The 26,926-nt window shown below is 38.8% G+C and overlaps 1 protein-coding gene and 1 long non-coding RNA gene across 4 annotated transcripts in view; both read left to right on the forward strand.

Annotated features, from left to right (window-relative positions):
* Positions 1–13,488, forward strand: part of LOC129059878 (uncharacterized) — a 117,465-nt gene extending 103,977 nt beyond the window's left edge. The window contains exons 4-6 of one of the 2 annotated variants that reach the window (XR_010140575.1): positions 880–932; positions 10,555–10,654; positions 12,985–13,488. This is a non-coding gene — a long non-coding RNA (uncharacterized LOC129059878). Of the gene's footprint in view, positions 1–879; positions 933–10,554; positions 10,697–12,984 lie in introns of those variants that run through there. The other variant, XR_008525990.2, reaches the window with a different exon arrangement.
* A 2,670-nt stretch (positions 13,489–16,158) lies between these two features.
* Positions 16,159–26,926, forward strand: part of TMEM170B (transmembrane protein 170B) — a 45,237-nt gene continuing 34,469 nt past the window's right edge. For both annotated transcript variants that reach the window (XM_024248018.3, XM_054557194.2), the window contains exon 1: positions 16,159–16,608. In XM_024248018.3, the coding sequence (XP_024103786.1) occupies positions 16,512–16,608 (97 nt within the window). In that variant the 5' untranslated portion in view covers positions 16,159–16,511. The remainder of the gene's footprint in view (positions 16,609–26,926) is intronic.

Genomic DNA, 26,926 nt, shown 5'->3' on the forward strand with positions numbered 1-26,926 from the left:
GTGAGCCACTGCGCCCAGCCTTTCAGATTCATTTTCAAAAGGTTCTAATTCCTTCATGTTATTCATGGAAAAGAAATCAGGTTTTGTTTGCCTTACTATTATTTACAATATAGACAATAGTTTTAATACTGTGGGAATGAAGCACTTGAATATTTTTTGTCTTTTGAATGTCAATGAGTTCTGTTTTCAGAAATTTGGCATGGGTTCAGCATAAATTTATGTGACATATATTTAGTGATTAAGACAAAAAGAATAACATTCACTAACATTGCTAAATAAAAATTTTCCAGTACTACCAATATAATTTATATTGTTTATTATAGCTTTAAGGATTTTTCTAGAAAACTGAAGACAGCAGAGAATTAACACAACTCTAAAATATCCTGAAAACTAATTTTTGCTTATACGATTGAGAAAATTATCTTCACATTTCACATTGCAGACTCTGTCTACCTTCAGTGAAATATTTTTGGCTTAGAAAACTAGTGTCTAGAACACATTAGGTTTCAGAAACAGTTTTTTGGCACTTTTGTAAGAAACTCCACTCAACTTATTGTGAAATTTTATTAAGTAAATTAAGTGAAAATTGTTTAATAAGTATTCAATGTTGTGTTAAGTGGTATAGGTATTAAGGGAAGAAAAGATGAGTTGTGGCCTTTGCCCTCACTTGTCTGATAAAATAGTTGAGAAGAGACGTAAAGCAACAATTAATAAAACAGGACATCTCAGAGTAATGTGTATGCTGATTTTTAGAAGTTCTGAGATGAGAGAGAGAAAGATGGAGCAAATATAAACACAGAAGAAGCTAAGAACAGAGGACACAGAGAGAGCAAGTTCATCCTGCATTTCTGACCACTTTTCTGTTATTCTTTCCTTGAGGCTCCACTGAAATGAATGAAACCTGAAATGGTAGAGAGAACTGCATAGAAGAGGTGAGATTTGATCTGGGGCCTGATGGAAGAGGCAAGATTGGAGAGGATAAAGGGTTGAGTGGATAACATAAGTCACAGCACAGAAATGAGAATATGCTCAGTTTTGCAGAGAAGCAATGCCTAACTAGAGTGCAAGTGCATGTTGAAGCCATGGGAAATTATACTGGGTGAAGATGGTGGATAAAGAGATGTCAGAGGAGTGTAAACATGAAGCAGCAGAACATAGGGAATGGCTGAGCACAGGGAATAAAAGAATTAAAATTGGGTTTGGAGAGATTAGTTGGTCAAGGTTATGCAAGACACACTGGAAGGGTGGAGACTGGCATCAAGCCAGTTAACTAGGGCATTGCTGTAGTGTTCCTTCCATGAGACAGCAAGGACTTGGGCCAGGACATGTGTGTCAGTGCATATGGTGAGACAGGATGAAAGCTTTTCAAGGAAGAAAAATACCTGGCTTGAGCATGCTGGGCTAGAGATGATGGTAGGACTTCTTGTCTAACAGGAGTTTGAAGGTATGAGGCTGGAGCTTAGGGGAGAGGGCAGCAGGGAGAAACAGACTGACACAGAGAGGGCAGCCAATGGCATAGAAGTTACAATTGAAACTGAGAATGGAAGAGATTTCAGAAAGAAAGAATGTGAAGGGAAGGACAGAGAAATGTGAGTTGGGAAGCACGCACATTTAGGACATAGGATGAGTAAGATGAGCAAGTGCAAGAGGGAACACCCAGTCTGGAGTGTGAGACTCAGAGTGTGGCCAGAGCACCAAGGGAGCAGAGTGCTAAGGAGGAGGATGTCACCACTAGGGCAGGAAGAAGCTGGATGATCCAGAAGGTGAGGTCCTTTGGGAGAAGAGTTTCAATGGCGATCTGGGACTGGAAACGGGATCACATGGATGAAGGAGGAGCAGCAAGGTGATGGGCCAGTTGTCAAGTCAAATAGTGAAGCAGTTATGATGACAGACTTTGATGGCCACAGTACGTGAATCCTGGTTCCACCCAAACTGTACAACTTAACGAGTAGAAGTTTATCTAAGTCCCAGTGCACTGGGTTGAATATGGTCCCCCAAATTCATGTCCTTCCCAGATCAGAATGTGACCTTCTTTCGCAGTGGGGTCATTACAGACATAACTAGTTAAAATGAGGTTATAACGGAGAAGGGTGGCTCCATAATCCAATATGACTGGTGTCCTTATAAGAGGAGAGAGACACAGAGAGAGACATGCACAGGGAAGACACCCAGCTTGATAACAGAGGTAGAGACTGAGGTTATGCAGTTGCAAGCCAAGGAACGCTAAGGACTGCCGGCAACACCAGAAACTAAGAAAAAGGCACGGAACAGAGTCTCCCTTGAGGCTTCAGAAGGGGCCTGCCAACACCTTGATTTTGGACTACTAGCCTCTAGGTCTATGAGAAAATAAATTTCTGCTATTGTAAGCCACCAGTTTATAGTATTTTATTATGGTAGCATCAGGAAACTAATGTACTCATCCTTAAAGTGAGGAGAATAACACTTTGCTCATGGGGAGGATGAATATAACATGAAAAATGCTTAGCACAGTGTCTGCCCCATAGAAAGAACTCAGTTAAAGCCAGGTGCGGTGGCTCACACCTGTAATCCCAACCACTAGGAAGGCTGAGGCAGGAAGATTGCTTGAGGCCAGGAGTTCGAGACCAGCCTGGGCAACAGAGCGGGACCCCATCACTAGGGGAAAAAAAGGAACTCAGTTAAATGTTGGCAATATACTGTGTTATTCTTTGAAGAACTTTTATTGCAGGGGAAAGGAAAAAGTGATCTTAGATGAGTCAGGTAAACAATAAAGTAAATGTTTTCAATTTTGTTTCTCTTTTAATAGGAGTTATTTGTGTATATTTAAGCACAGAAAATAAATAAGACCTCCAAGGAGAGGAAAACAGCTAAAGAATTTGGAGATGATATGATATCTTCATCAAAGACCAAATCTGGTGCAAATGAAAGATTTCAAGAGATGTGACTGTAAAGTAAAATATTTTTAGTTATGTAGTATTTTACTTTATAGTCACATTTGTATCATTTATAATTCCCAGTTGATATTACCCTTCAGAGAAGATACTCTGGAAGGTATGACTCTTATGCTAATGTTGTTACCATTAGCTCAAATACTTTTGAATTTTCTTCAAAACCAGGTTATGAATTACTCAGACAAAAATTTTACCTCTTAAGACATACCTCAGTTTTGATCAAAATAAATATTTCCCAGGCTGGTCACTTAACTGACACAACACCAAACAACTTCTGACTATATCCAAACACCAAATCTACCCTCACATTATACACATTAGCACCACTGAGGGCTTTTTAAAAAAATGGGCCAAATAGTTATCAAAGCTGTTTTTAAATACCTAAATGTGAAAAACAAAATTCTGATTTTAAATGGAAAATCAACCTTGTTGGCTTAAATTCCCAATGACTTCAAACCAGGCAAGCTTTTCAATATAAGTTTTTTGAAGTTATGTATTATACATAAATCTTTTCACAGTCATTAATAGCCCTAACAGGCTACTCTGACTGGAGCAAAAATAAAACTTCCAAGGGGTGTACTTCTATTTCAAGGGTGGATGTCTACTCAGTAATTTCAAAGTAAGTGATCAATTTAAACCCATGGATTGATTATTTTCCTTCTCATGTCTTAGATCTCAGTATATATGAGAAGGAAATGGACTTGCTTTTCAAAGGTTTACAAAGAATAGAAAGGAATAAACAATAATTCGAAAATGCTTAATTATCTATTCACACCATGTTCAGACTTTCAGAAGAGAAGGAAGGTGGGCAAAGGGCAAAAGGGCCTTTTTGTCTTCTCTTTAAGTAACTTTTCCAGAGGTTCCAGAGAAAGAGAGAAGGTCATTAGCATAAAGTCACAATGAGATCTTTCATTTTTTTTTTTTTTTTAAACTTTGGTAAGAACCTAACATAAGATCTGCCCTCTTAGCAGTGAGATCCTTTAAATGGGCCTCTCCTTACACGTGGACCAGGAATTTGTCAGGGCCTAATCTTCACCTTGGAGTCAATTAAATTCTTTATTCATCCTTCTACTGTACTTCACGCATTGTGTTTTTACAATAAAATACTAAACTGCACTTTGGAAGTTGAAAATCCAGGACGAATATAAGGAAGTTGAAACTAAAGGGGAAGATCCCTTGGCAGCCAGACTCAGAAGCAAGCAGCCCTCTTTGGTTGCAGGGAGGAAGTCACATTTTGTGGTGCAACTTGTTGGCTTACATGCAACCCTTGGCCTAATTTTGAAAGATGACCCCTATTCAGCCATTGCCTAACTCAGTGTCTTACTCAAGAAATGTTTGTTAATTTGATTTTTACAACTGTCTTAAATTCCTTTGGTCATCTGGAAAGATGAAGAAACTAAGATAGTTGACAGTCTGCTCTAGCTGATACAAGCATTTTTCAAACTGGAAATTAGGTCACATGACCATGGCTATGAGGAAGGCCATTCATCTTCTTCTATTTGTATAATTCCCTAAGCATTTGTGCAACATATATATCAGTGACTGGGTACACATTTATATATATATTATGAGTACACACATATATGTTTTATATATTATGTAATATATGTAATATATTTGCTGAGTAAACACATTATATATGCTATAAATATACATATATAATACAAATAATAATACATACATATTACATATAATACATAGTCATGCATTGCATAACGACATTTTGATCAACAATGGACCGTTTATACAGCAGTGGTCCCATAAGATAAAAATGGAGCTGAAAAATTCCTATCACTTAATGACATTGTAGACATCCTAATGTTGTAGCACAATGCATTATTTATGTGTTTACGGTGATGCTGATGTAAACAAAGCTGCCATGCAGCCAGTCATATCAAAGTAGAATACATACAATTATATATAATACACAATTGTATGTAAAGAATGATAATAAAGAACTATGGGCCACGTGCGGTGCCTCATGCCTGTAATCCCAGCACTTTGGGAGGCCGAAGCCAGTGAATCACCTGAGGTCAGGAGTTCGAGACCAGCGTGGCCAACATGGTGAAACCTCATCTCTACTAAATACAAAAAATTGGCCAGGTGTGGTGGCAGGCGCCTGTAATCCCAGCTACTTGGGAGGCTAAGGCAGGAGAATTGCTTGAACCCAGGAGATGGAGGTTGCAGTGATCCGAGATTGCACCATTGCACTCCAGCCTGGGACACAGAGTGAGACTCTGTCTCAAAAAAAAAAAAAAAAAATTAACATAAAATAGCCTCAGGTAAGTCCTTCAGTGGGGATTCCAGAAGAAGGCACATTGTTACCATAGGACATGACAGCTCCACGCGTGTTACTGCCCCTGAAGACCGTCCATGGCACAACATGTGGATGTGGAAGACAGTGATATTGATGAGCCTGACCCTGTTTGGGCCTAGGCTAATGCGTATGTTTGTGTTTTAGTTTTTAACAAAAGAATCTAAAAGGTAAAAAAAAAGACGAAGTTTTGCAAACAGAGAAAAGCTTATGGAATAAGGATAGAAAGAATGAAAATATTTTTGTACAGCTGTAAAATATGTTTGTGTTTTAAACTAAGTGTTATTACAAAGAATCAAAAAGCTTTTAATATTTAAAAGTTTATATAGTAAAATTGTTACTGTAATCTAAGATTAATTTATCATTGTAGAAACATTTTAAAAATAAATTTAAGGTAGCCTAAGTGTGCAGTGTTTATAGAGTTTATAGTAGTGTACAGTAAGGTCCTGGGCCTTCACACTCACTCACCACTTACCCACTGACTCAGCCACAGCAACTTCCAATCCTACAAGCTCCATTCATGGTAAGTGTCCTATAGAGTTGTACTGATTTTTATCTTTTATGCCATATTTTGACTGTACCTTTTCTATATTTAGATGTGTTTAGATGCACAAATACTTCCCATTATGTTACAATTGCCTGTGGTATTCAGGACAATAACCTGCTGTACAGGTTTGTAGCCTAGGAGCTATAGGCTGTACCATCTGGCCTAGGTGTGAAGTAGGCTATACTATCTAGATTTGTGTAAATACACTCCATGATGTTCACACAATGACAAAATTGACTAATGATGCATTTCCCAGAAAGAATCCTCATTGTTGAGTGATGGGTGACTATATACATTATACAAATAAAACATAATACATATGTATTATATATATTGCATATAATATGTATAATTATAATGTGATATGGATTATAGAATGCAAATATATTTATTAGTATTATATAGCACATAGAAAAAAATATATATATATATACGTGTTCTCAGTAACAGTTTGTTACCTATTTCTTTATTGTTTCTAATGTACGTTTTATTCTCCCTTAAATAGATGCTAAGGTCTTTGAGGGTAGAAATAAATCTTCTATTTTTTAACACATATAATTAGTATAATGAAATGAAAGTGAGAAAAATTATAAATTTGTGTTCAATCTCATACTTTTACAATAGGCCAGATATTGTCATTAGTTTCCCAATTAACCCAGATATTTACAATATGAGCTTGAAAAAGTTATCTAAGAAGGCATAAAAAATGACCATTAGATATTCATCACAGAAATAGAAAAAAATAACCTAAAATTTATATGGAACCACAAAAAACCCTGAATAGACAAAGCTCTCCTGAGCAAAAAGAACACAACTGGAGAAATCACATTGCCTGATTTCAAATTATATTAATACTACAAAGCTATTGTAACCCAAACAGCCTGGTACTGGCATAAATACTGACACATAGACCAATGGAACAGAATACAGAACCCAGAAATTAATCCCTGCATTTAGAGTGAACTCAGTTTTTGCAAAGATGCCAAAAACATACATATTGGGGGAAGGAAAGTCTCTTCAATAAATGGTGCTGGGAAAACTGGATATCCATATGCAAAAGAATGAAACTAGACCCTTGTCTCTCACCACATACAAAAATCAAATCAAAACAGATTGAAGACTTAAATTTAACTAAGACCTCAAACTATGAAACTACTAAAAGAGAACATCAGGGAAATGTTCTAAGACATTGGTTGAGGCACAGATTTCTTGAGTGATACCTCAAAAAACACTGTCAACCAAAGCAAAAATGGACAATTGGAATCCCATCATGCTAAAAAGCTGCACAGCAAAGGAAACTATCAACAAAGTTAAGATACAACCCACAAAATGGGAGAGATATGTGCAAACTATTCATCTGGCAAGGAATTAATAAGCACAATTTATAAGGAGCTCAATCAATTCAATAAGAAAAAAGTCTAATAATCTGATTTTAAAATGGGCAGAAGATCTGAATAGACATTCCTCAAAAGAAGACATACAAATGGGCAACAGGTATGTGAAAAAATGCTCAACATCACTAATCATCTGTTACATGCAAACCAAAACTACAATGAGATATCATCTCACACCAGTTAAAAGGGCTTTTACCCCAAAGACAGGCAATAATGAACGCTGGGGGAAGATGTGGGAAAAGGGGAACACTCCTACACTGTTGGTGGGAAAGTAAATTAGTACAGCCACTGTGGAGAGTAGCATTAAGCTTCCTCAAAAAACTAAAAATAGAATTACCATATGATCCAGCAATCCCACTGCTTGGTATATTTCCAAAGGAATGAAAATCAGTACACTGAGAAGATACCTGCACTCCCATGTTTGTTGCAGCACTATTCATAATGGCCAAGATATGGAATCAACCTAAGGGTCCATCAATGGATGAATGGATAAAGAAAATGTGATGCATATACACAATGTAATATTATTCAGCCATAAAAAAAATCAAATCTTGTCACTTGTAACAACTAGGATGGAACTGGAGGACATTATGTGAAGTGAAATAAGCCAGGCACAGAAGACAAATGTCACATGTTCTCATTCATATGTGGGAGCTAAAAAGTAAATAATTAAATGCATGGAGATAAAGATTAGTATGATGGTTACCAGGCCAGGACCGGTGGCTTAAGCCTGTAATTCCAGCACTTTGGGAGGCCAAGACGGGCAGATCACTTGAGGTCAGGAGTTAAGAGACCAGCCTGGCCAACACGGTGAAACCCCATCTCTACTAAAAATACAAAAATTAGCTGGGCGTGGTGGTGCATGCCTGTAATCCCAGCTACTTGGGAGGCTAAGGCAGGAGAATCACTTGAACCTGGGAGGTGGAGGTTGCAGTGAGCCAAGGTCACACCACTGCACTCTAGCCTGGGTGACAAGAGTGAAACTCCGTCTCAAAAAAAAAAAAAAAAAAGATAAAGAATGGTTAATGGGCACAAAAATTATAGTTTGATCAAATGGGTAAGAGCTAGTATTCTGTAGCACAATAGGGTGACCATAGTTAACAAAAATGTATGTTTTAAAATAACTGAAAGCGGTATTGGAATATTCCTAACACAAAGAAATAATGAATTCTTAAGATGAAGGAGATCCCAGTTACCCTGATTTGGTCATTATAAATGGTATGCCTGTATCAAAACTCACATGTACACCATAAATGGAATTATTACATACCCATAATTAAAAAATTAAAAATTAATTTTAAAATAATTGTAATATTATGTACCCATAATTAAAAAATTAAAAAATAATTTTAAAAAAGAAAAAAAGACCATTGGGAAAATTTACTTTCAGAGTTTCAATTTTTTTAATGGAACTAATATTTCTAGTTGAATTCAATTTATGATGGATTGGGTTAGGTACCCAATTGGACAGAACTTTAATATGGAGAAGAGTGACGGGGTAACATTTATTCTGTACATTATATAAAAACTTAGAAAGTCTTAATAAGTGAAGAAAGGTGGTCTGGATGAATTCTCTAGGAAACAGCCTTTGCCCGCTGCAAGGTGGCAGGATTTTGTGGGTAGACAAGATATACTCAAATTGTTTGTGTCTATAGAAAATGTGGATCATCTAGCTTTGATTAGTAAGCTGAATTCACCAATTGACTTCTAGAAAATAGAATCACTGGAAACCTGGAATACAAAAGAATGCATTCTTAGCAGAGCAGTATTGGAATACTAATTAGGGAAGCTCAACCGCTGAAGGAAAAGTCCCAAAATACAACAGCTTGCTAACCTAAAATAATGAAAATGGTCAAAATCTAGTTTAAGGAGAGTGTGTTCAAGTGCAATGTGGGGATGGCCCACCTAGGAAGTACAGATTCCAAAGAATGGAAGCCAGTGTTCCAAAGTGTAGGACTTATCTAAGCTTTAATGCCTCGTTACAATGATCTGATTAGCTAAGGTGGTCTTTTTCCCTTGAGAAAGGTACATTTACCATTCCACATGGAAGATGTAACTGTTTTGGGGTCCTGAGCGCCATCTGGTCTGAGTTAGATACAGGACAATAAAGGAGGCAGCTAATCTATAACAAAGATCAGTGATTGGAAGGAAAGATCTGGGCTCTGGTCTCTCTTAGTCATTTACAGAACAAGAACAATGAGGAAGAGAGTTAAGCTATAATGTAAGAAGCGGAATTCCAAACATGTGACATGACTCAGTCTCCAGGGTTTACCTTCCCTGTTGGCATAATAAATTCAGAGGGTCCTAAAATTTTATTTTATTTTATAAGCTCTATACCAAGGAATTTCAAAGGGGATTCCAGATCAGCTGGGGGGCTCTCTGTCTTGTTCTATGCACTCTTTCAAGAACCCAGGCTGATACTGGCTTTGACATCTTTGATATGTGACTTTCAAAAATGCTGGAGTGTCACCATCCCAATGAGTCAGAAAAGTAAAAAGAGTGTGGAGCAACAGTTAAAAGAGGTTTTGATATGCCAGGCATGGAAGTGGCACACATCACATCTGGGCACGTTCCAAGGCCGTACTTCCCTGCAAGGGTGGCTGGGAAATGTATCAGGTTGTATGCCCAGGAAGAAGAGATTTTAGTGAACAGTGAATATCTCTGCCTCAAAAGTCATTCAACAAGCAGATCTAAAGTTCCTGTAATTTTTGAGCCTCAGAAGTCTTATTAAAACAGGGGGCAAATTGAGGAAGTAATGGTTAAATTTTGGGTATTTGGATTCAGACAGTGTTGGGCTAGGTGACCTTGGCAGGTTACTGGCTGCTCAGAGCCACAGTTTCTTTATTTGAAAAGTGAAGCTAATAACAGCACAACCTTAAAAGGGTGGTGTGAGGGTTAACAGCTTACAGACTGGTATGTGAAAGATAGAAAGTGTTAAATAAATGATAGTTTTCAAGCTGTTCATGACAACTCCACTTCTCATTTCAAAGCTTCTTTCAATAATAGGAGGGTTGTGCCTTCTGTTGAACATACTGTATAACCCAGGTGTCTTCAAATATCCTGAATTTCTCAGATGGTTAATTTTGTGTGTTAAATAGAATTATGGTTAATTTTATGTGTCAACATGACTAGGCCATGGAATATCCAGTTATTTGGTCAAACATTATTTGAGGTGTTTCTGTGAGAGTGTTTTTAGGTGAGAGTAACATTTACATTGGTGGATGAAATAAAGCAGACTGCCCTCCCTCATGTGGGTGGGCCTCATCCAATCAGCTGGAGACTTGAATAGAGTAAAAAGGCTCCCCCAAGGAAGGCAGAATTCTTGGCTAAGTGTCTTTGAACGGAAACATTGGCTCTCCTTGTTCTCAGGCATGCAGTCTCAGACTGGAACTACACCTTTGGCTCTCCTGGGTCGCCAGCTTGCCAACTCACCCTGCAGATCCCGGGACTTGTCAGCCTCCATAATCGTGTGAGCCAACTCCTCATAATAAATGTCTTTCTATACATATGCAACCTATTGCTTCTGTTTCTCTGGGAGAATCCTGACTAATACTCTTTCCCTAACTAAAATGCTGCATACAGTTGGGAGCCCCTGAAACCCATTTTCTTACCAATGTTTTGTAAATGGTCTAGGTTTGGGAGCAGAATAGGGCTATTTTTAATGGGCATTTGTCACTAAACTTTCATTTCTCCTGTATTCTCAATTTTATCACTTACCTTTCCTTAATACTACAGTTTCCACCCTACATTAAATTATTTCTTCATGCCCAAACATCACTTTCCACACTTTTACTAAAGGAAACAGTGTTATGGCCCAGGAAGGACAGGTAACTCCCAGGCGGCATGGATCTAAGTGGCTGGGGGCCAGGGGTCGGGGGAGACTTTTCACTGATCGCACATCATATCATGAGAGTTTTGAGTCATATGAATTCATCACACTAAAAAAAAAAAGGTGGGAAAGAGGTAGATTCTTGCCCATCAAGACAATCCTTCACAATTTCTTTCTGCTTGTTCTTTAAAATAAATAATTATTTAGAAGATTGCCATTCCCATACAGTTCTAAAAAATCTATTAATATTTAAATGTTACAGTAATAAAAACTAGTATTCATTGAGTATTTACTGCTCCAAACTCCACTCTGAGCACTTAATTACTAAGTACTTTGATCCTCATAATATCTCAAGGAAATATTATAATTAAATATATACTATCTATAATGAATAACAGATATACATATAATAGAATATTATAGTTCACATTTTACAGAGGAGAAAACTGAAAGTTACAGAGGTTAAGTAACTCACTGAATGTTGAATGTTCACTCCTGGTAAAGCAATAAAATCAGGATTAAAACTTAGGTAGTTTAGCTGTAGAAGTAAGAAATAGAAAAAAATATGTACTCTATTATAATCTGTTGGAGAAGGGGAGGAAAAGCAGGTTATAAGGAAGTGGAGTTATATGATTTTAGGATTGCTGAGAGTGAATGGTCACTAGATACATTCTAAACAGAGGATGAAGTGTTTATCAGTTATGGTCACAGAGATTACTATAAAATATAAAAACAAAACCAATCCTTTCAAATTATAAGGAACATATAAATAAGGTAAAGGAAACACAAACCATAGCCATGAAATACTTTTTTAAAAGAAGCAACAAAAATAGAATAATATAACTATGATGCAAGTAATACCACATATTTATTATATCAACGACTAGAAATTATCTAGAAGTTCTTCTATTAAATTAGAAATTTCATATTGGATCACGATGTCAAACTCCTAAAACAAAATTATTCAAAAGTTGAAAAAGAATGGAAAAATACATACCAGGCAAATGCAAACAGAAAGCAGGACTTAAGACCTTAACATCAGACAAGATTCACATAAATTTTAAAAGCATTTTATAATGGAAATTAATATATTTTTAATTTTAAAAAGCAAAATCATAAATCTTATATACATATGTGTTCACTAAAACACATAGAATCAAAATTCGTAAAGGGCAAACTACAAAAAGTACACAGAAATATAGGCTGAAATATATTATTTGTAGAAGACTTAACCTCACTCAGCCTGTGTTAAGACCACATTATTTGTTCATTACCATTTGTTGCCCCCTCCCGTTCATTCTTTCCATCCTTCTCTGTAGGCAGAATATACTTTTTTATCCCATTCACTTAGGGGCTTAACTATGCAATCTGCTTCAAACAAGGGAATGTGGATATGTGAGATGTATGTGACATGGACCCCATATCTGAGCATGAACTTTAAATGCACCTGTGTAGTTTTAGCCCTGCCTCTCTTGTTCATGCCAGAGCCGGGATAAGGATGAGGTGGGTGAGACAAGGTCTTGCAAGTGCAGGGTGAGATTCTCTGTTTATTTAAAATTTTGGTATTTCATTAATCATGGATTTTTGCATGAATTTTTATTTTTTGAAAATATTATATTAGTATATTATTTATCTTGATAACAGAGTGTTTCAGAGTCTGTTGTCAAGACTTGCAGGCAAGGCTTTGCAGGCAAGGCCAGTGTCCCATTGTAGCCCTGGTTCCAGCCCTATACCATGAGAATGGCATGTACTCAGAGCGTGACATCTTTCTCAGCCTCAGGTATGAAATGAGAAGACCTGTGGAGCTGGACTGAGCTGAATCAAGCTGAATCAATCTAGATTTTGGACTTGCATGGGGCCTGCAGCTCCTTTGTTTTGGCCAATGTCTCCCATTCAGAATGGCTGTATGTATCCAATGCCTGTACCCCCATTGTATCTAGGAAGTAACTAACTTGCTTTTGATTTTACAGGCTCATAGGCGGAAGGGACTTGCCTTGTTTCAGATGAGACTTTGGACTGTGGACTTTTGAGTTGATGCTGAAATGAGTGAAGACCTTGGGAGCTGTTGGGAAGGCATGATTGATTTTGAAATGTGAGGACATGAGATTTGGCAGTGGCCAGGGGAGGAATGATATAATTTGGTTCTGTATGGTTTTATCAAGGGTTTCCACTTTTGCGTCTTCCTCATTCTCTCGTTGCCTGCTGCCATCCACGTAAGACGGGACTTGCTCCTCCTTGCCTTCCACCATGATTGTGAGGCTTCCCCAGTCACATGGAACTGTAAGTCCAATTAAACCTCTTTCTTTATAAATTGCCCAGTTTGGGGTATGTCTTTATCTGCAGTGTGAAAATGGACTAATACAGTAAGTTGATACCAGTAGAGTGGGGTGCTGCTGAAAAGATACCTGAAAATGTTTTTCTCAAAAGATCAATATCATTTTATATTTTGATTTTAAAAGCTTTCCTCTAGGTTGTCTCTGGACAGTTTTTAAAATGACTAAGGTTAATGGGTGTTCCCTCACTTATGTGTGAGAAACCAGAAATTTTGGTTTATGAATTACGTTTGTGAATTGTTTCACGCTGAAGGGCACCGAGTTGAAAGGAAATTTTTGGATTCACTTGGGGTGTTCCCTGATTTATGACAGGAACGTGACTAAACTGTTCCTGAATTGGTGTATTAATTCAAAATAAAAAATCTGTAGGAAATAAATTCCAAAACTTTCATTTGTATTAACTCAGTTTTGGGTTTCATAACTCTGGCTGTTGGGAAAATGTCTAATTCTCTTAAGGATATAAGCTTCCAACACAGCCAAGATCATTACTTTTATTAAGGAAAACCTAAGTAGCCTAGAGAGCAGAGACCTTATCTTCAAATCTTATAGATAACACCTTGCACAGAACATTACAGATAGTAGATGCCAAATAAATATAGACGCCAATTAAATTGAACTGAACAGCAGGGGAGAAGTTGTTGGGCAGCAAATAACATTACTGGCTTGAGACTTCATTGCTGTGTCTTTCTCATTTCCTGACATGAACACTTGGATTCTGTAAAAAATATTTATTCAGAACAAGAACAATGCTGACTTTTCTATGAAGATCATTCAGTGATTCATTCAACAAATATTTGTGGTGCATGTGCCAGGCACTGTCCCAGGTTCTGAATATTTTCACTGCGTGCTACTGTGTTTTAAGTAATAGTGTGCAATCCTAAGAACATAAACTAACTAAAAGTTTCTGGTATGAGAGTTTAATGAGCCCCTGCTCAGGGAATTTGCTGTGAACCCTTCACTGAATGTGGTCACATTCCCTAACATCACTAATTATGTAATGCCAAGTCCCTTAAGAATATCATTAGGTAACCTGCACTTCCCCATTGAGAATCTTAAAGTGAGGGAGTTAACAGTGGGTTAAGAAAGATAATGTGGTTGCTAGAAAGAATAATAGACCAGGAATTCAGAAACTGGGCTCTGAAGTGCTGTCATCTCTGTCAAGTCATTTAATTCACAGAATCTGTTTCCCTATCTGTAAAATAAAATTAGAAAAATGTTAAAGCCTCTTTTAGGTTTGATATTCTGTAATCTTAAGTTAATAGATCTAATTAAGTCTAAATTCTAGGAGGAAGATAAACTCTACATTATGAGTTTTGGCTCAATTCCTATTAATGGTGCAAAAATTTCTGTTATGTTGTGACATCAAAAAGAAAATACAAATAAAGAAATAAATGTGTGTATGTAAATATTATTTTAAAGTGGTCACCAAGAGCACCATTTGACAGGTAATTCGACCCTTCAGTGCTTTGTCAAATATACTTCATGATTTAGCTACAGCAGGTATTTCTTCACTTCTCTTTGTAAATTTTTCTTTAACCAGATGACGGGTTGAAAAAAGGTGGGGGGAGGAGCTGGCTACTGCATATTTATGTTATTGCTAAAACTTAAATTTTTATTTTTTAAAGTTAGAAGGTTTCAAATTTCGAGGAGTTTAACCTGTAGTTGGATTTTAGATGCTCCTCTGGCTGGACATGAAGAAAGACAGCAAAGCATGGGGAGAGAGATCTAGTTTAAGTTCGAGGGAAAAAAATAACAGACGCAACTTAGATAAAAGAATACTACTACCAAAAAAAAGGGGGGCTAGAGCCGGCGATGGCCTTGAGGATTAGGACACCTGCCCACCTGGAGTAAACAGGTAATGTCAGGCAGGTTCTGGAACCCTGGGAGGCGTAAGTTCTTGCTGCGGGAAGAGGGATTAGCAGAATGATAACGCGGGTCTATTTGTGTTTTAGGGGTTTTAACATGCATTCTGCAAGTAAGTGACCTATCCAGGTCATTCGATTCAGGCTCAGGAAAAAAAAGCCCCGCAAATTAATATATCTAAATGGTGAGATAGTGACACCTTTTAAAAAAAGTTATACATAAGCATCTATATCAAAAGCATTACATTTTAAGGCAAAAATCTGAACTGTCACAGCATCCACCTCACCGAGTTCAACAGCCCCACCTTGGGTCAGGGCTGTCCCTGGAGCGCGGGCTCCCGCAATGCCCGCACCGCCCACGCCGCCCGCACCGCGCGCACCCAGCGGGGCCAGGGCGAGGGATCCAGGTCTCCAGGTCTCTCAGGGCGCGCGCCCGGGGTCCGGGGGTGGGGGGCGTGGAGGCGGTTCCCTTGGAGCGCCCAATCAGCAGTAAGACCCGGCGGTGGCGCCAGTGACGTAGACCGCGCTTCCCTCCGCCCCACTGCGGGCCGACGCTCGGCGCCGTCAGCCACGCGCGCTGGAGCGCGAGGGGAGAGCGAGAAGGAGGGCTTTGGGGCCGACCGGCTGTCGGAGGGCGGCGGGTCGCGGGGAGCGGGGGAGTGAGCATGCGCAGCGGCTCCGGGGAGCGCAGGGGAGGAGGGGCCGGAGCTGAGAGGCGCGCGCGTGCGCGCGCACGAGTGGCCCGCCGGCGGCTGCGGGTGGAGGGGGCGGTTCCTCGAGTGTCGGCGACCAGAGGGCGGGCAGGCGGGCGGCAGGTGCCGCCGCAGCCTCCGGCCGGTCCCGCGTCTCCCTCCTCCGGCGGCGATGAGCTGGGCCCTGTCGGGGGCTGCACCTGCCGGCTGCCCGTCAGCACCGGCCTCCTGGCGTGACCTCGGCCTCCTCGCGTGTCCGGCCCCTGCGGCGCGGCGCTGCCCCTGAGAGGGAGCGGCGGCGGCCTCCTTCGCCCCGAGTCCTCGCTCGGGGGCCGCGCGGGGACGGCGCCCGGCCCCCTCCCCTCCTTCCTCCGTCCGCCGTCCTCAATGTCTCCCCGGCGGGGAGGGGGCTGCCTGGGAGACACGCTGAGCGGCCCCCCCACGGAGGCCCTCCGGCTGCAGCAGCAGCAGCGCCCGGCCCGGCGTCCCGCAGCCTCCACTAGCGGCGGCGGCCTGGAGGAGCCGCGCACCCGCCGCCGCCCCCCGAGCCTCGCAGCCGCCGCCGCCGCCCGGCACCCGAGGAGAGGGCGGCGGGCGCCCCTCGGGGAAGATGAAGGCGGAGGGGGGCGACCACTCCATGATCAACCTGTCGGTGCAGCAGGTCCTGAGCCTCTGGGCCCACGGGACGGTGCTGAGGAACCTCACGGGTAATTGACGCGCCTGGGCTGGGGACGGGGATGCGGTCCGCCCCTCTCCTGTCTTCTCCCTCCTCGGGAGGGGACACTTTCCTCGCCGCCCCACCCCCGTGCGCGCCCCGCTCGGAGCTCCAGGTCCCGGCGAGGAAGGTGTTAATCGGAGCCACTCTGCGCGTGTCCCGGGGGGCTCCGGCTCCCGCCACCCCCTTCCCTGAGTCGCCAGGGGAGCATCCGCGACCCCCGCTCCTGCCCCGCACGGGGAGAGCTCCTGGCGGCGGCCCGGCCTCTGTAGTACGCGCGGAGTAGCTTTAGTGCTGAGACTTGAGCGCATTTCGCTTTTATTCCATTACCCTCTTCCCCTCCCCCTTCCACACACATCGCTTCTTGCTATTTACATCTTTTTCTGATTTAGCTATTTTCTTTCTGGCAAATCTCAAGCCAAATGTAGGACCTAAAATCATTGCCCACAATGGTCTATTTACTTTTCAACCGCTAATTTTTTGGGCGATGTAGATAACTGAGTAAATTATAGTGGGTCAGGGGCTGAGCTAAGGTCTAGTGCAGTCTAAGCGTGTTAGCTTCATAGATCTCCTTCCCCTCCCATTTCCTTTTGTCTGTCTGTCTCTTTCCCTCAGGCCTCCAGCTGCTGCTTCTGAGACGTTTGATAATTTTGTGTATTTCCCTTCATTTATTAAGGCTGTCAGAAATTGGCCTTATAACATCGGTTTTTATTTGTAAAAGTGAGTGATAAAACACACAATATTTTTATTTAGTCTGTAGATTTGCTTTGTGAAGAAACTTCTGGTTTTGTTATGTGGAAATGCTTACATTATACTTTGAGTTCCGAATTTAAAAATTATTCTCTGAAGTAGAATTTACGAGAAACAGATTCAGTTGCGATTTGGTGACTCCTCAATGCCTGCTTTTCAGAGGAAAAAAAATCTTAAAAACATACCCAGGATTTAATTCTTGAAAATGTGTAAGGCAGTTAATTTCAATAGAACATTAGTATTTCAAAATGCATTTTGTCAAACTGGTTAAGAGTGTTATGAGTATTTCACAAATATAACCTGTGTTCATATATATAACATATATATAAAGTTTGGCATGGTATAGAATACAAACGTAGAAGAAAATTTTATGGAATTATATACCACAAAAGACAACTCTAAGGACACTGGTTTCTTTGAATGGAAACTATATAGTTAAAGTAGATTCTGGGTTGCTTCATGCTATGCTCACTTTTAAGCTGTGGTTATTTAACTTGAAACAGACTGACTTTACATGATGATTGCCGATAAGGAACATATTGTTACAATTCTGGAGAACTAAATGGACATAAAGACCATCTCATGATTCAGTTGAATTTAGAGGTAGACTGCTTTATCTTACTTATGATTTTGCTTGCATTTATCCACTGTTTGGTATTTGAACTGTACCAGTTTTTGTTTAAGTGAAATGAAAAGTAGGGACTTAACATATATTTTTGCAGGCATACCTTGGAAATATTGCAGGTTTGGTTCCAGAACACCGCAATAAAGCAAATATTGCAATAAAGTGAGTCAAATGAATTTTTTGTTTTCCTAGTGCATGTAAAAGTTACATTTTACCTGTAGTCTTTAAAGGTGAAATAGCATTATGTCTGAAAAAAAAAGTACAGAGGTTAATTTAAAAATACTTTATTGCTAAAAAATGCTAACGATCATCTGAGCCTTCAGCAAGGACGTTATCTTTTTTCTGGTAGAGGGTCTTGTCTTTGTGTTGATGGCTGCTGACTGATCAAGGTGATGATTGCTGGAGATTGGGATGACGGCAGTTTTCTTAAAACAACAATGAAGTTTGCCACTAAGGAAGAGCAATAGACTCTTCCTTTCATGAAAGATTTCTCTGTAGCATGGGATGCTGTTGGATAGCATTTTATCCACAGTAGAACTTTCAAAATTGAAGTCAATCCTTTCAAACCCTACTGCGGCTTTCTCAACCGAGTTTATGCAATAGTCTAAATCCTTTGTTGTCATTTCCATGGTGTTCACATAATCTTCACCAGGAGTAGATTGCATCTCAAGAAACCACTTTCTTTGCTCACCCATAAGAAGCAACTCCTCAAACTTTATCATGAGATTGCAGCAATTCAGTCACATCTTCAGGCTCCACTTCTAATTCTAGTTCTCTTGCTATTTCAACCACATCTATGGTTACTTCCTCCACTGAAGTGTTGATCCCCTCAAAGTCATCCATGAGGAATGGAGTCAATTGCTTTCCAACTCCTATGAAAGTTGATATTTGGACCTCTTCTCATGAGTCACGATTGTTCTTAAGGGCTTCTAGAATGGTGACTCCTTTCCAGAAGGTTTTCAATTTCCTTTGCCCAGGTCCATCAGAGGAATCATTATCTCTGGCAGTTTTAGCCTTCTTACACAGTGTATTTCTTAAATAATAAGACTAGACAGTCAAAATTACTCTTTGATCCATGGTCTGCAGAATGGATGTTGTGTTAGCAGGCATGAAAACAACATTGATCTACTTGGACATCTCCATCACAGCTCTTGGTTGACCAGGTACATTGTCATTGAAAAGAATACTCATTAAAATGAAAGGAATCTTTTTTTTTTTCTGAGCAGTTCTCAACAGTGAGCTTCACGTATTCAGTAGGCCGTGCTGTAAACTGATGTACTGTCATCCAGGCTTTTTTGTTTCATTTATAGAGCACAGCCAGGGTAGATTTAGCATAATTCTCAAGGGCGCCAGAATGGTAAATGAGCATTGGCTTTAATATAAAGTCACCAGCTGCATTAGCTCCTAAGAAGAGTCAGCCTGTCCTTTGAAGCTTCGAAGTCAGGCATTGACTTCTCCCTAGCTGTGCAAGTCCTAAATGGCATCTTCTTCTGATATAAGGCTGTTTAATCTACATGGAATATCTGTTGATTGGGGTAGCCACCTTCATCAGTTAGCTAGATCTTCTGGATAATTTGTGCTTCTACATCAGCATTTGCTGCTTCACCTTGCACTTTTATGTTATGGAGGTGTCTTTTGTTAAACCTCAAGAACTGACATCTGCTAGTATCAAACTTGCTTTTGCAGCTTTCTCATGTCCCAGCCTTCATGGAATTGAAGAGAGTTGGGGTCTTTCTCTGGATTAGGCTTTGGCTTAAGGGAGTGTTGTAGCTGGTTTCGTCTTCTATTTAGACCACTCAAACTTTCTTCATATCAGAGAGCAGTCTGTTTTGCTTTCTTATGATTTGTGTGTTCACTAGTGTAACACTTTTAATTTCCTTTAAGAATTTTTCTTTGCATTTGCAACTTGGCCGTTTGGTATGAGAGGCCTAGCTTTTAGCCTAACTCATCTTCGAATGTGCCTTCCTCACTAAGCTTTATCATCTCTAACACTTGATTTAAAGTGAGATATCGGACCCTTTTTTTCACTTGAACACTCAGAGGCCAATGTAGGGTTATTAGTTGGCCTGATTTCAATATTCTTGTATCTCAGGGAATAGGGAAACCCGAGGAGAGGGAGAGAGACTGGGGAATGGCTGGTTGGTGGAGCAGTGAGAACACACACAAGATTTATCGAGTAAGTTCCCTGTCTTATATAGGCACAGTTTGTCGCACCCCCAGACAATTACAATAGTAACATCAGAGATCACTTATCACAGATCACTATAATAATAAAATACAAGAAAATAATAATAAGGTAATAAAATTTGAAATATTGTGAGAATTACCAAAATGTGACACAAAGTGAGCACATGCTGTTGGAAAAATGGTACTGATAGACTTTTGACACAGAATTGCCTCAAACTTACCATTTGTAAAAGCCAAAATAAAGTGAAGTACAATAAAACAAGGTATGCCTGTAGATGTTAATCACTGGCTTAGCTCATCAAAGGGTTTTTAGAGAAAGTTAGCTTTGGGAGCCACAGAGTAAATGTAAATGTAACTTCCTGGCCAGCTTCAACAATATTTTTAAATAAGTAAGATTCTAATTATTATAATTGCCTCCACTTCCACAAGTCAACCATTAAGCTGATAATAGTAGTTATTCATCCAGGGTTAGCTCCAATTGTCTTTCAATATGATCTTAATACTTGCCAGTTGCTCATTGGACCTTGCCATTTCATAAAGGATATGCCGAACATCCCAAAGTAGGACTGAGGTGGGACTGAGGACCATGGGAACCTCTACTAGGAAATAACTACTGTCTGAATATGTGAAATTCTAGGCGTCAGGGTAAAAATGCAGAAAGAAACAGATTAGAAGTATGTTTCACTAGTGGTTGAGTGTACCACATGTTAGGAACCACATCTCTTCTCAACAGTGGCAGTCTATAAGTGATAATATTCTGATGGGATTCATTGTGGCCTTCTCCATGCCAGTGACCTTAGTGATTCGGTGTGTATCTTAATCATTAGTTAACAGATGCTACCTACAGTGCCATTTACAACTTAGTCTACTAAAAAGAGGCGAGTAAACACAACTTCTGAAACATCTGTCATTTGTTGAATGGCCGCTCTGTGTTAGGCACTTTACATATATTATTTCTAATCTTCAGAATAACTCTTCAAAATACATTTAAAAGGAAACTCAGAGAGGTAAATTAAGTTGTCCCAAATCTTATAGCTAGTATATGACTGAGCTGGGCTTTAGACCCAAGTCTTTGCCTCTAGACTCCTCTTTCTTCTTTACCATGCTACTTCAGCTACTTCCTCCTTACTTTCTTCAAGCAAAATTAATTTCTTGCTTTATCTTGCTACTTCTGCTCTTTGTACATATTTTTATTATGTTTTTCAATTATGTTATAATTTGTATTTATCTCTTCCAGACTGTGAGCTTTTTGAGGGTCAGTCCATTGCCTCACTTTTGAATTCTTATACCCTAGCATTATAGTACCTGGCACATAGTAAATGATAAATACATGTTTATTGAGGTGAATTTTTAAAATTTTAACAGTTGCTTGATTTAAACATTCTATATTGCATTGTTTCTCAGCTGTATCTCTTGGAGTGAATATGCTGTTAAAGAGGAATGAAGTGTTTAAGCAACTCGTATAAATCATTTTTATACATACCTTTAAGACATGCAAATGCTTATTGAGAGTAGTTTTCTGTGTTGGGTATAATGCTTTCATATATTTTGTTTAATCTTTTCAGCAATCCTGAGAGAGATTATTGTTCTTATTTTACAGATTCAGATACTGAAGCAAAGAGTAACTTGCTTAGATCTGATAGCTAATAGTGAAAAAGTCATTATCTTTTTTCATAATATGATAACACATACTGTTAAGTCAGAAGGCATTTTTGTCGTCATCATAAACTTGGAAATGAAACTAATAGAAAGGAGCATAGTCTAGAACCAATACTACTTGAATTTAAGAAATAACTGTGTGAAGGATTTGCACAAATTTGCTTAATAGGCATTCTGATTAATTGGATACCAAATGAAAGGGAAATATGCGTCACTAGTGTTTTTTTCCCATGTACAGAGAGATGTGATGTGATTTTTCACTTTGTGTATTATCCCAGTGGGTGAAGTGGGAAAATATACTGACCTTTTTATCTTAGAGACTGACCTCTAGAAAGTAGTCTTGTTTATATATTACTGTGATAAAAATAAATTCTTAAAAAGTAATAATGAGAACTACAAGCATCTTAACATTTTACAGCCAGAATGACTTAATTTTAGAAATATTGAAATATCACTCCATCAGCGAAGTGACATGGCTGAGATCAGTTATTTAATGACAGAGGCAGGACTGGAACCAGAGTTTCCTGGCCCTTTGTTCTCTGCCTTTCCTTTTTCTCCTACATAGCTTGTTAACTCAGGCAGTTTGAGAGAGAATAAATATTACGGTACAGGTTGAACATTCCTAATCTGAAATTTTGAAATTCAAAATGCTCCAAAATCCTAAACTTTTTGAGCAACGTGACACTCAAAGGAAATACTAGAACATTTCAGATTTCGGATTTTCAGGTTAGGGATGCTGAATCAGTAAATAGCATGAAAATATTCCAAAATCTGAAGTCTGAAATCCTTCTGGTCTCAAGCATTTCAGATAACGGATATTCAACCTGTACTTAAGAGTACCCTGGTAAGTATTTGCATCAGCGAACCTGAAGATGTATGAATGGAACTAATTTGTCCAGAAAATAAAATATACTGGAAAAAGTAATATATTAGGCTTTCTAAAATTTTAAGTTGCCATTGCCCTTGTAAAAGCTAGTGATCCATATTTATTATCTAGCCAGTTTTAGAACTCCTACCAAGTTCAGCCTGCTATTTATTTCCCCTACCTTGGAAGACACTTGTATGGGGATTCCATATAGAGCATATTAATCCCTAGAAACCCCATATCTGTCACTTAATAACCATTGCCAAAGTTCTCTTTCTGTACATATCACTTCTTTAAGTGTGTTTTTCACAGGATTCCTAAATTGTTTAACTGTGTCAGTTATATGCTTCTGAAGTAGAGAGATAAATAGCTTCCTTTCTTTTTCAAATAGATTTTCTTTCTTTGAATATGTTCTAAATTCCCAACCCCAATCTAAAATGAGAGTCAATATTGTATATACAGTTTTTTAAGTAACTTGACTTTTAAAAAATCTACAATTAAATTTTTTTTTTTTTTTTTTTTGGCTTTACTTTTATTTTCTTTAACTATTTTGGCTTCCATCTTAGTGTTCTGACCCAAATTTGGTTGCTAAGAGTTTAGAGAAGAATTTTTATTTAGAAAAGGGCAGGGTCTGTAAATCCCAGTATAAATGCAAAACTTGGCTGGTGTTAGGAAAGGGATAATTGGTCCCTGGGAAAAAGATGAGGGCTGCTTCAGGCTGGTCTCTCTGTATCAGCAGCAAATGTGGGGGCAGGTGTTCCCTTCTTTTTATTGGTAATAAGCATTGGGAGGCTGGGAATTCAACCTGGAATGAAGGTTAAAAGGCTTCTCGCTCTCTCTCTCTGTGTGTGTGTGTGTGTGTGTGTGTGTATGTAGTACTAGTAGTAAGTAGTAGTAGTAGTAGTAGTCCTGTTTATTCAAGGGCAATATGTTTCAAAACCCCCAGTGGATGCCTGAAACCATGGATATTTCTGAACCCCGTGTATACAGTCATGTGCCATGTAACTTTCCAGTCAAAGAAGGACCTCATATGATGATGGTCCCATAAGATTATAATGGAGCTAAAAAAAATTCTATCACCTACTGAGATCATGGCCATCCTAATGTCATCGCGCAACACGTTACTCACATGTTTATAGTGCTGCTGGTGTGAACAGACCTACTGTACTGCCTGTTGTATAAAAGTAGAGCATATACAGTTATGTACAGTACATAATACTTGATAAACAACTGTGTTACTGGTTTATGTATTTACTGTACTAGATTTTTTATCATTATTTTAGAATGTACCCCACTTGTTTAAAAAAAAAAAAGCTGAATCCCAGCACTTTGGGAGGCTGAGGCAGGTGGATCACGAGGTCAGGAGATCGAGACCATCCTGGCTAACATGGTGAAACCCCGTCTCTACTAAAAAAAAAAATACAAAAAATTAGCTGGGCTTGGTGGTATGCGCCTGTAGTCCCAGTTACTTGGGAGGCTGAGGCAGGAGAATGGCATGAACCTGGGAGGTGGAGCTTGCAGTGAGCTGAGATCGCACCACTGCACTCCAGCCTGGGCAACAGAGCAAGACTCCGTCTCTTAAAAAAAAAAAAAAAAAAGGCAAGCTGTAAAACAGCCTCAGGCAGATCCTCCTCAGGAGCGATTCCAGAAGAAGACATTGAAGAAGACATTGTTACCTTAGGAGATGGCAGCTCCCTGCCTGTCGTTGCCCCTGAAGACTTTCCATGGGACAAAGTGTGGAGGTGGGAGACGGTGATATTGATGATCCTGACCCTGTGTAGGCCTAGGCTAATATGTATGTTTGGGTCTTAGTTTTTAACAATTTTTTTTTAATTTTACAAGTAGAAAAAGTTTATAAAATAAGAATATAAAGTATTTTTCATACAGCTGTACAATGTATTTGTGTTTTAAGCTAAATGTTATTAGAAAAGAGTTACAAAGTTAAAAGTTTATAAAGTAAAAAAGTTACAGTAAGCTAAGGTTAATTATTGAAGAACAAAAAATATTTTAAAAATAAATTTAGTGTAGCCTGTGTATAGTGTTTATAAAGTCTACACAGTGTACAGTAATGTCTGAGGCATTCACATTCACTCACAATTTCACCTGAAGCAACTTCCAGGCCTGCAAGCTCTATTCATGGTAACTTCTCCATGCAGATATCCATTTTTTAATCTTTTATGCTATATTTTTACTGAACCTTTTTATGTTTAGAGACACAAATACTTCCCATTGTGTTACAACTGCCTGCAGTATTCAGTAAAGTAACATGCTATACAGGTTTGTTGCCTAGGAGCAATAGGCTATACCATATAGCCTAAATGGAATATATGTTAGCTTATACCATCTAGGTTTGTGTAAGTACACTGTATAATATTTGCACAATAATGAAATGGCCAAATGACACATTTCTCAGAGTGTATCCCCGTCGTTAGGCGACACATGCCTGTGCTGTGTTTTTCCTACACATGCATACCTGTGATAAAGTTTAACTTGGAACTTAGGCACAGTCAGGATTAACAACAACAAATACTGTAGCAAAAGTTATATGAATGCGGTCTCTCGCTCTCAAAATATTGTATTGTACTATACTTATCTATGTTCAGACAATAGTCGATAGTGGGTAACTGTAATTGCAGAAAGTGAAACTGCAGATAAATGAAGAGTATTGTACATATGTATATTTAGGATATGTATACACATATACATACTGCATCATAGTTCCCTTTTAGGCATTATAGTTGCTAAGCCATTTTTGTTTCAATATTTAGTGTCAGTCGAAAGAAAAAAATAAAAGAAAGTGAATATTTAGTATATATATTTGGAATTGTTCACATTCATACTGGTATAGTCAGCACCTTCCTTCAGTAGCGTTCCCAAGAGGGATGCTTCTCTTGGGGTTACTCTGTATTCTAGCTTACCATTAGGTTAAGTTCCTCTTCCTAAATGTTCTATTATAGGAGGTGAATTTAAATAGAAAAAGTTCAAATGTCTACTTAGAGTTATTTATGTTTTGTAAATGTGCCCTAAAGATATATGCTACTTTTCAGTATTTGTGTCAGACCTCCATTTTACTTTTTTAAAAAATGTGAAAAGTCCTTACCCTTGATAGGTACAGAGTCAATTAGTAAGTGTCAGTATGATATGGCCTTCATAGGATTTAACTTCTTAGGAGGCTTACCTGTATATCTTATTGAGAATGAAGATGCCATAATTTTTAAAAACCGAAATTGTCATTAGGGATTTTTTTGTTTTTACCATTTGTCATTAAATTTTTATTTTCTTAATTTCTGTCTCGTTATTTTTGAATCATAAATTCATATCCTCTAGCAATACCAAGTCCAAGGTCCAGATGACATTTCTTCGATCTGAACCATTTTCTGGATATGTCTTGGGACTGCTTGAGTTATAATTTTGATTCTTTAATATTAACTATGATAATAAAATGTATTTATCTTTGTTTAGTGATTGAAAGGCAGGTCTAAGAAAGTAAGATAGTTCATGAAGAGGAGTCACAATTTCTAGGGATATGTTTTCTGTAGAAAAGAAACCTAAACAGAAGAGAGAGGAGATAGGGATGGGGACAAGGAATTGAAACTAAGGAAGGAAATTGGCAACAAAAGCCAAAATTGAGAAATGGGATCTCTAATTAAACTAAAGAGCTTCTGCACAGCAAAAGAAACTACCATCAGACTGAACAGGCAACCTACAGAATGGGAGAAAATTTTTGCAATCTACCCATCTGACAAAGGGCTAATATCCAGAATCTACAAAGAACTTAAACAAATTTATAAGAAAAAAACCCATCAAAAAGTGGGCGAAGGATATGAACAGACACTTCTCAAAAGAAGATATTTATGCAGCCAACAGACACATGAAAAAATGCTCATCATCGCTGGCCATCAGAGAAATGCAAATCAAAACCACAATGAGATACCATCTCACACCAGTTAGAATGGCGATGATTAAAAAGTCAGGAAACAGCAGGTGCTGGAGAGGATGTGGAGAAATAGGAACACTTTTACACTGTTGGTGGGACCGTAAACTAGTTCAACCATTGTGGAAGACAGTGTGGCGATTCCTCAGGGATCTAGAACTAGAAATACCATTTGACCCAGTCATCCCATTACTGGGTATATATCCAAAGGATTATAAATCATGCTGCTATAAAGACACATGCACACGTATGTTTATTGTGGCACTATTCGTAATAGCAAAGACTTGGAA

Source organism: Pongo abelii, chromosome 5 (genome assembly GCF_028885655.2).
Source record: "Pongo abelii isolate AG06213 chromosome 5, NHGRI_mPonAbe1-v2.0_pri, whole genome shotgun sequence".
Lineage (NCBI taxonomy): Eukaryota > Metazoa > Chordata > Mammalia > Primates > Hominidae > Pongo > Pongo abelii.